The sequence below is a fragment of the Cannabis sativa genome, chromosome X (assembly GCF_029168945.1).
Source record: "Cannabis sativa cultivar Pink pepper isolate KNU-18-1 chromosome X, ASM2916894v1, whole genome shotgun sequence".
NCBI lineage: Eukaryota > Viridiplantae > Streptophyta > Magnoliopsida > Rosales > Cannabaceae > Cannabis > Cannabis sativa.
The window spans coordinates 739,664-754,283 of NC_083610.1; the positions used below are offsets into that span (position 1 = coordinate 739,664).

General features: G+C 33.9%; 2 protein-coding genes across 2 annotated transcripts; one reads left to right on the forward strand and one right to left on the reverse strand.

Moving 5' to 3' along the window:
- The first annotated feature begins 5,628 nt into the window (after positions 1–5,628).
- LOC115709580 (probable arabinosyltransferase ARAD2) lies at positions 5,629–9,207 on the forward strand. Its single transcript, XM_030637716.2, has 3 exons — positions 5,629–6,394; positions 7,377–7,639; positions 8,453–9,207. The coding sequence occupies exons 1-3, from the start codon at positions 5,743–5,745 to the stop codon at positions 9,002–9,004; spliced, it is 1,467 nt and encodes a 488-aa protein (XP_030493576.2). The 5' UTR covers positions 5,629–5,742; the 3' UTR covers positions 9,005–9,207.
- Positions 9,208–9,654: 447 nt separating this feature from the next.
- LOC115719676 (protein DMP6) lies at positions 9,655–10,568 on the reverse strand. Its single transcript, XM_030648810.2, has one exon. The coding sequence runs from the start codon at positions 10,366–10,368 to the stop codon at positions 9,739–9,741; it is 630 nt and encodes a 209-aa protein (XP_030504670.2). The 5' UTR covers positions 10,369–10,568; the 3' UTR covers positions 9,655–9,738.
- Between the last annotated feature and the right edge of the window lie 4,052 nt (positions 10,569–14,620).

Below are 14,620 nucleotides of genomic sequence, written 5' to 3' on the forward strand. Positions count from 1 at the left end.
AGAAACTACTTACAAAAAGGTGCAGCAAATAAACTACTCCTACCGGACTCCACTAGTTCGGCCCAGCAAAGTCCCGAACTTTAATGCTGGCAGCATCATCTCCAAGATAACTGTCCGAGGGCCGAAACCAGCTGGACGCTATGTAAGCCGACGGACCTAAGGGAATAGGTTCCGGAGGGCCGGGACCCATCCGGGACCGACCTAGGTAATCTCCTAAGTTTGTAAAATAAAATTCCTTCAAATGATCCCCCCACCGGGTCGACGGCATCTTAAACCTACGGAGACGCTCGTCGAACCCTATGGGCCTACGACTGGTATATTCATCAACGGAAGGGACATATTGAATTATCAAAGGAGACTTACCACCGCAGAAGTGCTAGCACCGGGAGCGCCCGAGTTTGGTTCGGGGACTGAAGGCTGAGGCCGGGAAGTCTGGTTCTCAGAAGAACCTTCAAGACGAAGGGGTCCCCCGGCGGAAGGACCTCCAATCTCTTCTTGAAGAATCTTGTCAAAAAATTTTGCTTCGGACTTCCCGCCAATGGCTTGGCTCCTCCGCACCACCGGGCTCCCCACGCGAAGCCCTCTCCCAGAGGCAGCCTGGGCACTAGAATACGCCTTCTCCTGGGCCTTCCGGTAGAGATAATCTTGGTACTTCTTCTCTGCCGTAGCAATAAGCTCATCCCGGAAGGCCTTCTCCGCGACTGGCGCCCTCACGTTAGGGCAGATAACCTTGGAAAGGTTGGAGTCATCCACGGATTGGTGAGAAAGGATAAGTTTGGCCTTTCTGCAATTCTCCGTGGTGACCAGGCCCCCGACGTCAAGATCGGCATGGTCGTACGAGGCGAAGGCTTGGGCCCTTCGAAGGAACGCCTGAGTGGTGAGCGTCCGCTGGTAAGGTGGGATCCGCACCCACTCCGTGAGAAGCTCCGGATGGTCCACGGCCCTAAAACCGGAGGAGAAGAAAAATCGGTGGCGGTACTCCTTAACATGAGTCTGCCTATTATACGGAACCACCCCTTCGTTAGCAGGATGGATCCGGAACCCATAAAAACCGTCCTTAAGTTTGTCCCCTTTCTTGGGGACGGATACAAGTTCGTAAAAATATAAAATCTCCGCCGGGCTGGGAGACCCCCAGCCGCGTGCGGCGTAAAAAATAAATAAGCCTGAGAGCAGGCGGTAAGCTTGAGGAATAAGTTGGTATGGCGCAAGGCCGACAAATACAAGAAAATCAACAAAATAGTCCTGGAGCGGGAGCATTGCACCGGCCATCAGATGGGTCTGACTCCAAGCCCCGAAGCCATCATAGTTGAGGTTGGGTGTCTCCGAGTCACGGGGAGGCCGGTGGAAGGTCCCTGAGGTAGAGGGTTTGATTCCGGCTACATTAATAATGTTCTCCAGCTGGTGAGGGCAGGTCAGGGTCGATCGAAGCTCGGCCGCTTCCCAGCCGGTAGCGCGGGACTTGTACCCCTCCTGGGCGACAGGTCCCAGAGAAACCTCCTCCAGGGTGGCAATATTCTTCCCTTTCTTCTTTGAAGACTTCGAGCCAGAAGCAGACATGTTACGCTCTGAGAAAAACAAAAAGAAGAAAAAACCCAGCAGTTAGGCCCCATATCAAACCCTAAATCAAAGAAAAAAGGGAGTGGGGGTCCCCTAACCGCTGGAAAGAGGCCCCCTCCGGACACGTGTCACCTGGGAAATTCGAAAGAGAATCCCTGAACAAGTGTCGGGTGCAGTAAAATCACAGTAAAAGTGGTTTTTGCAAAAAGGAAAAGAAAAGTCTTCCTATGCCCTAAGCAATTGCTAAACGAAGGATACACGGCCTTCTTCAAACGAAACTGTACGCCCACAACTAATACAGTAAAACGTAAAACAGAACTCGAAGAACTCAAACACTCACACTCCAGAAATCTCTAAGTGCGAACCCAGAAAACAAACAAAATAAATGTAAGCATGTTATTATCTAAAGATGCAAAAAAAAAACTTACAGTTGATTGTTAAACTGGGGGTACTGGGTATGATTGAGCGAGAGTTGAGAAGCACTGGCAAAACCGAACACTGGAAAAATTACAGGAAGTGTTTAAGTGTTAAGACAGTTCGTGCTACTTTGAGGAATTTTTTCTCTCTGAGAAATTCGAGCAAAAATGGTAAGGAATGGAAAGTAACCGAAATGAAGGAAAGGTGGTGGCTTTTATAGGCAAAAATGCATGAGGAACAGGCGTCTTCACCTACCAATCGTACGGCAGGGGAAACGCACGATTCGAATTCCCAACAGATCAACGGGCTAGATCAATCTACCATTAAGGCGGTGCAAACGTTTGAGTATCCGCCTGACACCATCAATGCGCCGCATCAATCATGGGGCGTGAAACGAATCGACCTCTGCAAAAGTGAATCACTGCATTTAATGCCATTATTAGACACATCTTCACGCGCCCCCAAGTCGTATCATAAGACCGAGGAGGCGGCTGGAAACATTCCTGCGAACAAGCATATTGTCGCATTAAATAACATCATTTAATGTGCCCCCCACGCGCTCGAGACTCGAGCTGGGGAAACGAGGAGTCAACTGGAGACACTTGAACAAGCCTTGGTTTATTTTTACTAAGTAAACAAGGCTTGGGGGGTAAATGTTGCTCCTAAAATCGCCCAATGTACGTGGACCAATCAAGAAGGGACACGTGGATCAAATTACTTGGGAAGAACTGCTAAGTCTTTGTATGGCACCAGGAAGCATTATTCGCATGAGTCCCGGATGATGCTCCCGGAGTACAAGGTACTCCCGGAAGCGAGCATAGCTTAAAGGCACTCCGGGATGTGTCAGGTCTCTCCCGAGACATCAAGTCGCATTTAATGCTGCATGGGAGGAAGCGTGTTGGGACTGTAACACGCAATAAAGTCTGACGGCACATCCCCCAAACAGCAGCGCTACAGTAATGATCATTTAAGTCTAGCGACGGCTACTCTGCGAAGAGTCACGTCAATCATAAGACAAAAAGGACATTCTCCATAAAAACCCTACAGCACCTAGGGATTTGACCATGCATCACCCATGGTATATTCATCGGAAATGCCCAACTTTATGGATACTTACAGACACATGTGTAAGTACAATTCTAGGGATTACCCCACCAAAACACTATAAATACCCCCTCAAAGCTCATTTAATGGGGTCGGAGAATCTTGGCTGCTTAAGAGCAAACAGAGAAAAAACTCACCAAGAACATTCTTTGTATTAAAGAGAGAAACATTCTCCCAAGTGTAGAATCTGTATTAAAGATATCCATAAATATCAGTGGCTCGTGGACTAAGGCTCATTAACGCCCCAACCACGTAAAAAGTCTTCATCTCGCTTTCTTACAGCTCATTATCATATTCATATTTTATTAGTTGCCGAAAACCTCGGTCAACACCAGAAAACAAACAAAATAAATGTAAGCATGTTATTATCTAAAGATGCAAAAAAAAAAAAAAACTTACAGTTGATTGATAAACTGGGGGTACTGGGTATGATTGAGCGAGAGTTGAGAAGCACTGGCAAAACCGAACACTGGAAAAATTACAGGAAGTGTTTAAGTGTTAAGACAGTTCGTGCTACTTTGAGGAATTTTTTCTCTCTGAGAAATTCGAGCAAAAATGGTAAGGAATGGAAAGTAACCGAAATGAAGGAAAGGTGGTGGCTTTTATAGGCAAAAATGCATGAGGAACAGGCGTCTTCACCTACCAATCGTACGGCAGGGGAAACGCACGATTCGAATTCCCAACAGATCAACGGGCTAGATCAATCTACCATTAAGGCGGTGCAAACGTTTGAGTATCCGCCTGACACCATCAATGCGCCGCATCAATCATGGGGCGTGAAACGAATCGACCTCTGCAAAAGTGAATCACTGCATTTAATGCCATTATTAGACACATCTTCACGCGCCCCCAAGTCGTATCATAAGACCGAGGAGGCGGCTGGAAACATTCCTGCGAACAAGCATATTGTCGCATTAAATAACATCATTTAATGTGCCCCCCACGCGCTCGAGACTCGAGCTGGGGAAACGAGGAGTCAACTGGAGACACTTGAACAAGCCTTGGTTTATTTTTACTAAGTAAACAAGGCTTGGGGGGTAAATGTTGCTCCTAAAATCGCCCAATGTACGTGGACCAATCAAGAAGGGACACGTGGATCAAATTACTTGGGAAGAACTGCTAAGTCTTTGTATGGCACCAGGAAGCATTATTCGCATGAGTCCCGGATGATGCTCCCGGAGTACAAGGTACTCCCGGAAGCGAGCATAGCTTAAAGGCACTCCGGGATGTGTCAGGTCTCTCCCGAGACATCAAGTCGCATTTAATGCTGCATGGGAGGAAGCGTGTTGGGACTGTAACACGCAATAAAGTCTGACGGCACATCCCCCAAACAGCAGCGCTACAGTAATGATCATTTAAGTCTAGCGACGGCTACTCTGCGAAGAGTCACGTCAATCATAAGACAAAAAGGACATTCTCCATAAAAACCCTACAGCACCTAGGGATTTGACCATGCATCACCCATGGTATATTCATCGGAAATGCCCAACTTTATGGATACTTACAGACACATGTGTAAGTACAATTCTAGGGATTACCCCACCAAAACACTATAAATACCCCCTCAAAGCTCATTTAATGGGGTCGGAGAATCTTGGCTGCTTAAGAGCAAATAGAGAAAAAACTCACCAAGAACATTCTTTGTATTAAAGAGAGAAACATTCTCCCAAGTGTAGAATCTGTATTAAAGATATCCATAAATATCAGTGGCTCGTGGACTAAGGCTCATTAACGCCCCAACCACGTAAAAAGTCTTCATCTCGCTTTCTTACAGCTCATTATCATATTCATATTTTATTAGTTGCCGAAAACCTCGGTCAACAACCTCTAAATCTATTTATTTATTTTAATAATATGTTCATTATTAAAAAAAAAAAAAACAAAACTAATAACTAACAATGTGTCGGTAGAATACATCTAAAATGTTATTTACATAACAAAATTATTATGCAAAACAATTAAATAAACACTAATTTAGTACCAATAACCCTTATATTAAATTTGAAACTTATTTTCATTTATATATATATTAGGTTATTGTTATTTTCATTTTATATTTAGTTATATTTTTAATTTTTATTTTTGTTATGTATATTTTTAAAATTTTATAAATTAAAAAAATACTTATTAATTTTACTTTTGAAAATAATATTTAAAATTTGAAAAAAATAAATATAAGAATATAAGATCATCAAAATCAAACATACTCTTAATATTAAAAATAATAATATTATAAATAATATATTAATATTTTTTTAAAAAAATTAATATATTAATATATATATTTAAATTAATATAAGCTCAATAATATAAAATAAATAATATTAATATATATATTTAAATTAATTTAAAATAAATAATATTAATATTTATAAATATTTGTAAAGCTAATTTTACTAAATTTAACGAAATATTATACTTTTAAAATATTCTGTTAAATAAAAAAAATCGTTAAATAATCAATTTTATACAAATTTATTAGTTGAGACGATGTTGTTATTAATTGTTGAAATAATGTATTATTATTATTATTATTATTATTATTATTATATAATTTATTTATTTTTTTTGATCTAAAAATCCGTACCATCTTCAATCTCGAAATCTAAGTTGACAGACTCCATAACCAAAGAACACAAACAAAAACCAAAACTTTACCTATCAATGGCTCCCAAAAATGGCTTCTTCACATCCACCACTGCTTCCACTTCTCTAACATCAATCTTCCTTCTCTTCACTTTCCTCTTCACTCTCTCTCTTTTCCTTTTCTTCCTCATCGGTTCATATCACCACATCGATTACCCATCATCATCATCACCTCTGATCTCTCAAAACCATCTTATTACCTTGGATTCGATCAAAGTCTACGTATCAGAACTCCCCAGATCTCTCAACTACGGCCTCTTAGACAAGTACTGGTCCTTCGATTCCGATTCCAGGCTAGGTAGCGATGCAGATCGGGAGATTCGATCTTCTCTTTCGCACAAAACCCTAGAAATTCTTCCGTATCCTGAGAATCCACTGATCAAACAGTACAGCGCGGAGTACTGGATCTTGGGTGATCTGTCGACACCTTTGGAGGAAAGAACGACGTCGTTTGCTAAGAGGGTTTTCGATGTTGAAGAAGCTGATGTCGTTTTCGTGCCGTTTTTCGCTACTGTGAGCGCGGAAATGCAGCTGGGAATGGCTAAAGGAGTGTTTAGGAAGAAGATTGGGAATGAGGACTATGAAAGGCAAAGGAAAGTGGTGGATTTGGTGAAGAAGAGTAAAGCTTGGAAGAGGTCCGGTGGTAGAGACCATGTCTTTGTTCTCACTGGTATGTTGGGTATTAATTTTATACTATTTTTTTTCGCCAATTTTATTTATATATATGCAAAATTGAGAGTTAAAGTTTCAATTTTTGTTTGTGTTGGATGTGTCTTCCTCCAATTAATTGTTTGTTTGTGGATATTCTTTTACTTTGTTGCTGAAAGTATAGCCATAATGATGGGTAGAGACCTAGAGCTGAAAGGTCAGTTTATTCAGCATTGTTACTTGAATTTTGTGGGGTTTTTGATTTTTTACCATGTCCTACATAGTACACCTCGAAATTGGGATCTGGGTATGTTTCTTTTTCATCATTTTGTTTGTTTCTCGATATTTGAACTAGGGATAGGCTGAGATTATGGTTTTGTTGTTCCATGAAGTTTGTGGTTTGATTTCACCTTGGGCCTACATAGCAGTGTGTCCTTTCCCAGCTTTAATTCTCTTATTTTATGTACCAGAAGAAGTCAGAACTTATCTCTGTGTCTACTTACTTTCCCATATTTTATTACAAGGAAAGTTTTCACTTTGCTTCAGTGTCATATCACCTTTACAATGTTCATGGGAATAGGAAATGAAACTATTATCTCGGGATCATAAATGGGAGTTTCATAATTGTAATCTCAGAGTGTTTATATTCCTTAGGATGTCAGAAATATTTATATCGGTTTATCCTGTATTAATAGTATAGTTATGGTAGACAAGATTTGACTGGTTCACTATTAGTAGAAATTGGTAACTGTTCCTATTTCAACTACCATGCATTTACTATCTTATTTGAAAAAAAGACATCCTTTCTCATAACTTGAATAACTTCCAGATTGCTCCTATTTTACTTACCAACAAAACAATTTCTCTATCTGCCACCAAAGTAACTGAGGAAAATAAATAAATAAAATTTCATAGTTATTTAGTCCTTGCTGCATATTTTAGCAGTTTATGATTTAGTCTCTGGATTGTCAGGTTATGTTAAAACTTGAAGCATTCTTTGGCAGACCCAGTAGCAATGTGGCATGTTAGAGCTGAGATAGCCCCTGCTATCTTACTGGTGGTAGACTTTGGTGGATGGTACAGACTTGACTCAAAATCATCCGGTGGTGGTGGCAACTCATCATCAGATTTGATTCAGCACACTCAAGTCTCGTTACTCAAAGATGTCATCATTCCATATTCCCATTTACTCCCTAGATTACACCTCTCAGAAAACAAGAATCGTGATACTCTTCTTTATTTTAAAGGGGCGAAACATAGGCATCGGGTAAGTATCCATGTCTAAAACTATATTTCATTAATAGAATTTGTTGAAGCATCTTTTTTAATAGTGCCATGTTTTTGTAGCTTTGTCAACTTTAGAAGTTGGTTATACTTAGCTTGAGGGCCTCAACCCTTCTTATCTATTAACCTTTTTATTAATTATCCCAATAGTTGTCTTCTAATCGTTATTCACATCACTTAGTATCATAGTTTGTGTAAGCAGTTATGTATAAATTGAAGAAAAGAAGAAAGATCCTATTAACCTTTTGCAAAATCTAGTTTGAGGGACATCTTAAGTCACTATTTAGCTTGTAGGCAAATGCTAAGAGTCACCTTAAGACCTCAAGTACACAAGAGGTGATATATTGTTATCGGTGCATTTCTATAACTGGTTCCATATATTTTTATTTAATTAAATAATACGAGTAACCGCTAACCAATTATAGAGTGCCATATCGGAATGGTGTTAGGGGCCTTAAGATGCCAAATAGCAATACTTTATCTTTGTATACAAGAGACTTGAAATTTCAATTTCTTTACAATTGGCTGAATATGATATTGTAGTAGTGCTTGACCTCTCCCCTTAATAGCATGTAAGAGTTTTTTAATGTCAAAAGTACAACATTGTAAGTTTTTGTCCATGTTGCTTTCAAGTGTCCTATCTTCATATTATCGTTGTTAATTATATCCTGAAATTCAATTGTTTTCTTTCTACATATTTATATATCCGAAGGCTTATCTTGTATTTGTATACACACATATATTAGATCTAAATGGACGACAAATGGTTATAATATTCTGTTTTTCGAAATAACAGGGAGGCCTGGTTCGGGAGAAATTGTGGGACTTGTTGGTTGATAAGCCAGGTGTTATAATGGAAGAAGGGTTCCCTAATGCAACTGGGAGAGAGCAATCGATAAAAGGGATGAGATCATCCGAGTTTTGCTTGAACCCTGCAGGAGACACTCCCACTTCATGTCGTCTTTTTGATGCCATTCAAAGTCTTTGTATACCCGTTATTGTCAGCGACAACATCGAGCTCCCCTTTGAAGGCATGGTAGATTATTCAGAATTCTCTGTTTTTGTGGCAGTAAGTGATGCATTGAAACCAAATTGGCTTGTGAGTCATCTTAGGAGCTTTTCAAGGGAACAGAAAGATACATTTCGTCGGAAAATGGCAGAGGCACAGCCCATTTTTCAGTACGAAAATGGTCATTACGGTGGGATTGGGCCAATTCCTGAAGACGGCGCAGTAAATCACATATGGAGAAAGGTCCATCAGAAACTGCCCTTGATCAAGGAAGCCATTGTTCGCGAGAAGAGAAGACCACCGGGCGTATCCATTCCACGTCGATGTCACTGTACTTAACTTATCTTTTTGTGTTCATCAAATTTATGTTTCTATAAAATCCAATAGCTTTATTCATGATATTGTATTCTTGTTTTGGTTATAGTAATTTATCACTGCTTTACAGAGAGAGAGAAAGAGAGACACTTATACTTAAAATGTTAACTACAAATGCTCAAAAGAGAAATGATAATTTAATACACATTTGTTGTTTCCTTGTATTATTTTTAGATACAAGCTCTTTAAAATATCTTTGTTGATGATTTCTTGTTCTAAATCTTGCCTAGAAGAATGTTAACTATCAATTTCAATATATGTTTGATATTGAAAATTTCGTTAAATATAGTGGTTTTTTATGCAATTTTTTTTTTCTATTTCAGATATGAGAATTTGTTAATTATTTAATTTTTTTCTTTTCTCACTACAATACAACTTTCAAATAAAGTAACAAAAATGGAATAAGAATGTATTGAAATGGAATTAAATGATAATTGAATTTTTCCATTCTATTCAATTATCCCAAACAAACATAACAATATTTTAGAATAAGAATAAAAGTGAGTGAAACAAAATAAAATAAATACGAAAAAATAACAAACAAATAATATTCATTATGTATTAAAAAAAATTCCAAAAAAAATAAATAATTATCTACCTATCAAATAAAAGAATAGAATGAAAATAAATTATTTTTCATCGAGTCAAAACAAAGATATTACTGCAAAGAGGAAACAAACCAAAGCCAAATTATTGTATCAACATCTAGAGTACAAGGCTTCTTTATGTAGCAAGAAAGGATACCCAATTCCCCTTCTCTTAGAAGGAAAAACCACAAACAACACACTTACTACAAAACCAACCACAAGAGGCATAGTGTTAGTAACTTTCCTAGGCAATGCAGGGTAATAACACCCCACAACATCAATGTGTGACCCTGCAAATGCAAGAAAGGCAATCAAAGAAAGCAAAGCATGGAAGAAATCAACACATCTCAACCTATAATCGGACGACACACAAGGCTTCTTTCTCGAAGCATTGAAAGTCCATATTCCTCTAAAGGTCGCCACTCCATAGTACAATCTCCCCGAGGTTGTTTTGAAGCTATCGGTGAAGGTGAAGAACACACATGAGGCTGCACATAGGGCAACGAATGACCCCATTAGCCAACGATTCAAAGAATCGCAAACTCCATCGTTTGTTAACAAAGGAGCGAATATGGTGAAGGCAAGGATGGTGGCGGTAGGCAACAAAATGTTGAGACGAGCAGTGCCACTGAGGATTGCATTGGAAACATACAAGAAATGTGATCCGGTGTCATCACTTTCCTCCTCTTCTTCTTCATCGTCGTAGTTTTGGATCAAATTTTGATGAATAGAGTACTCCATGTTTGGATTTTGGAAATGAAGTTAGTTTGTCTTTTGTTTATTAAGTAGTGCATAGGAATGAAAAATAAGAGCTAGATTCTTTGTTGTATTTAGAAGTACAAGTAATTCTCATTCTATTTCTTGAGCTTTAACACCTTTTTATTCTTTTTCTCTATTCTTTCCTAACCAATTCATAACTCCAAATATGTGCCTTTTGCTTTGATTAAGAAAACTTAGATTATTTGGAAGAAGGAAAAATAAAATAAATAAATAATGAGAAAAGTAGATAAAAAGGGATTATGACAACCATTTTGAGAGGTAACAATTTGAACTATCTATATATCTATATAATTCTCTTGCTAAAGCAAGATGACATGGCATCCTAATTGAGCTTTGTTTGTCATTCTTTAATTTTCTAATTTTTTCACATTTTTATAATTTTCTTTCATTTTTGGTTTCCATTACCATTTAAGTAGAAAGATTTAATTGAAAAAATTAGTGACTTCTCATTTTTTTTATAACTCTCATTCTACATATACTTTAAAAAAATTAGTGACTTCTCATTTTTTTTATAACTCTCATTCTACATATACTTTAATTATTATTAGCAAAAATCATTTAATATTAGTAGTAATTGGTAAATATTTTTCACATTGAATTGTATCTTTCACTCTTCTTACGTTTTTTCTAAAAATTGAAGAAAACAAACAAATATATCTACTATTAATTTAAAACGATTTTAGTCTTTCCAAATTTATTAGTATTTATTATCAAACGGCTTATTCTTTCTTAATCTTCTCACTCTCTCGGCCACTCTTCTCTTCTTTTCTTTTTCTTAAAGAAATGTAGAACTATATATATATATATATATATATATATATATATGGTAGAGAAGAACAAATATTTCATTGCCACAATATATGAGTGTGTTGACTATTTTGAGAAGGGAAACCACACCAAAAAAAAATTAGAATAATATTTGTTTTTTGTATTAGTATCATATATATATTCAAATGCACACGTACTGTTTTGATGAAAAAAATTGTTCTCTTTCTACATACAAATAATGTATCAACATCAAATGAAGTTATTGAGAATTCATCTTCTTCAAAAAATCATGAATGGATCAACTCATATGGGACGTATCCAACATCAACTATTCCTCAACATTATCATAAAAGTAACAATGATGAAAAATAAGCTTAAGGTCATGGTGGCGGTGCTCCAATAGTAGCACAGTGTTATACATGCATGGCGGGATCGTCTTCAACACCTCATGGTAATAATATTTGACTATGCTACAATTTTATATATCATGTATTACTATTATAAATTACTATTAAGGGATATATAAGTACATAGTCATATGTATAAATATTTATATATATAAATATATAAATATATATTTAGTTTTTATGCTTAGTGTTTTGTGTACTCTTTTACTTTCTTCAAATAAAGTGAAATTAATGTGTTTATTATTATCATCCATGGTTTCTTTTTCTCTCATATGAATATTTTTTTTTTAAATATATGTATATAAATATATTATATATATGATCGATCAATTAAATTTTGATATTTTATATGAATAAATAAACAAAACCAAATAGTTAACTATGTTATATTTTGCCAATTTTAAACATAAAACTGCTATTTTTTCCTTTCATTCAAAAAATATATATTTATATTAATGTATAGAAGTAAAACACAAAAATATAACATAGTTAACTATTTAAAAAAAAAAGTCATCTAACCCTAAACAAAGGAAAAAAAACCTACAACCAAATACATTTTTCTTATAAATTTTGTTTTAAATGCTATATTATTATTAAATGATAAATGACAATGGGAGTTAAGAGAATGAAAAGACACTTTTCATTTAAATAAAAATATTATTATTAAATCATGATAAATGATAAAAGATTGTTAAATTATTAATAAAAAAATAAAAATTAAGAAAAATGAGAAAGCAAAGAAAATAGAAAATCTTTTAAGAACAATGTATATTTATTTTAGAAAAAAATTGATGTGTTTCTTAGATATACACAATCATTAAAGTAAGTTCTTTTTTACATACTTTTAAATAGTCCTCTTTTTTTCTTAACTGTAGAGACAAAATAATCTATCAATTAAAATAATTTATATTAATAATTAGGAGCGGACCCACATTGTAGCAAGTGAGGGTAGTAAAAAAAAAAAAAAAAATGTATATATATTTTATTTAGTTACAACATATATTTGTAATAAAATATTATATTTATAAATATAACAGTAGGCTTGGTGTAATGGTTAAGATAAGTTACATATATGTTAGAGGTAAAGGTTCAAATTCCGCTAATAATATTTTATTTTTTTTTAAGTTTACTTTTTTTCCTATTTAAAAAAAAAAATTACAGTCCCTCACTTTAAATTCCGAGTCTGCCATTATTAATAATAAGTTAACTTATTATTAAAAAACAATTTTTTTTTTTTGAAACGATATTAAAAAACAATCTATATACTATAAATATTAAAAAATAATAATAATAACAAACCATTAATAATAATAATACGTAATTTAATTTGTACAGAAAACTAATGTACATAACACTAAAAAAGAATGATGTACCTATCATTTAATAAAAATGTTCATAATCTTCCTTTTAGGAAAAATTATGAAATTAATTATTACATATAAATTTTTAACACACTTTTTCCAAAAAAAAAAAATAAATAAATAAAAATCTTACACTCAAATTAATATTTTCTTATACAATTAATACCCAAACAAATTATAAAAATTGTTTATATATACAATTTTCAGTTATTATAAAAGGTTTTAAATAATGAAATCATGTTGAAAATGTATATTTTACTATATTAAAGTTTGAATTTTATTATAATAATGAATTAATAAAAAATGATGCTTCTTAATTATGTAAAAAATTATATCATTATAAGTCGTTTTATTTTTATTGTATTATGATTTATTTGTGTTTTAATTATAGGGAGACATTTTTTTTATACATATATATTATGTATAATTCATATTATTCATAAAAAAATATTAGAAGTGATTATTTTTTAATTAAAGAAAATATTTTTCAAAGTTTTTACTTTGTTTATAATATACACATCAAAATATTATATTACAAATTATATTACTCAATTAAATTATTCAAAATATATGAAAAGAATACAAAAATTAGGTGGAACCCGCGCGAAGCGCGGCTTAGTTATCTAGTATCCAGTATCTAGTATATAAATAAAGGAAAGCACAAAAGATCTTTGGTGGCATCTTATCTTTTTTTCTAACTATTTTTACTATTTTCTAAAGCTTTCACATTTTGTTAAAGGAAACACAACATAAATTACATATTATTAATACTATTATTATTATTATTATTATTATTATTATTATTATTAAAGCATATATAGTGACTTTTCATATTTTATAACTTTTTATCATTCATTATTATTATTACTATTGTTATTATTATAATTATTGTAAAGAACTTTTTATATTCCTATAATTAATATGTAAAAGTTAATTCATATTAGTAGATGACTAATATCATGTATATATAACCCTCTTTATGGAAAAAAAAATAATCACCATCTCTTCTCATTTGCTTTCAGATATTTGAGGTATTTATCATATTCTTTTCCTAAGTAGTAGTAATAAAAAATGATAATTCTATTTCTATTCATAGTTTCATCTCTTTCTATTCTAATAAATAAGATATCTCATCTTTGATTTATAGTTTTAAACATTATAGCATTCTAAATAGTATTTATAGTGTGTCTATGAGAAAAATAAAATTATATATTGCATTATAAATAAGAATCAATATTATTATTTTATTTTAATTTTCATTGTTATGAATATTTTTCAATTTTATTATGAACTTTATGTAAAATATTTTTTTTAGAGAATTAAGATTAGAATAAAAAAGTAACAATTAGCTTTGCTTGCTACAATTCTAAATTTTATATTAATGCATTTATAATTTCTTTTATTAATATCTTTCGTGAAACTTTTATGAAGTTTAGAAATTGTAGAACTTTTACAACATAGAAAAAAAATTTAAAATATGTACACAAGTAACAATATGCCTTTTCATACAAGTGAGAAATCTTTTAATTTTTTAATATGGTGTATATGCACTTGATTAATTTTGGTCTCACAATTTGATTGATCATAGTATTATAAGAACCCTTGACATAAATTTATGTGCCTATGTTAGAGAACACATTATTTATTCGGTAATTTTTTTTTTAATTTTATAATTAG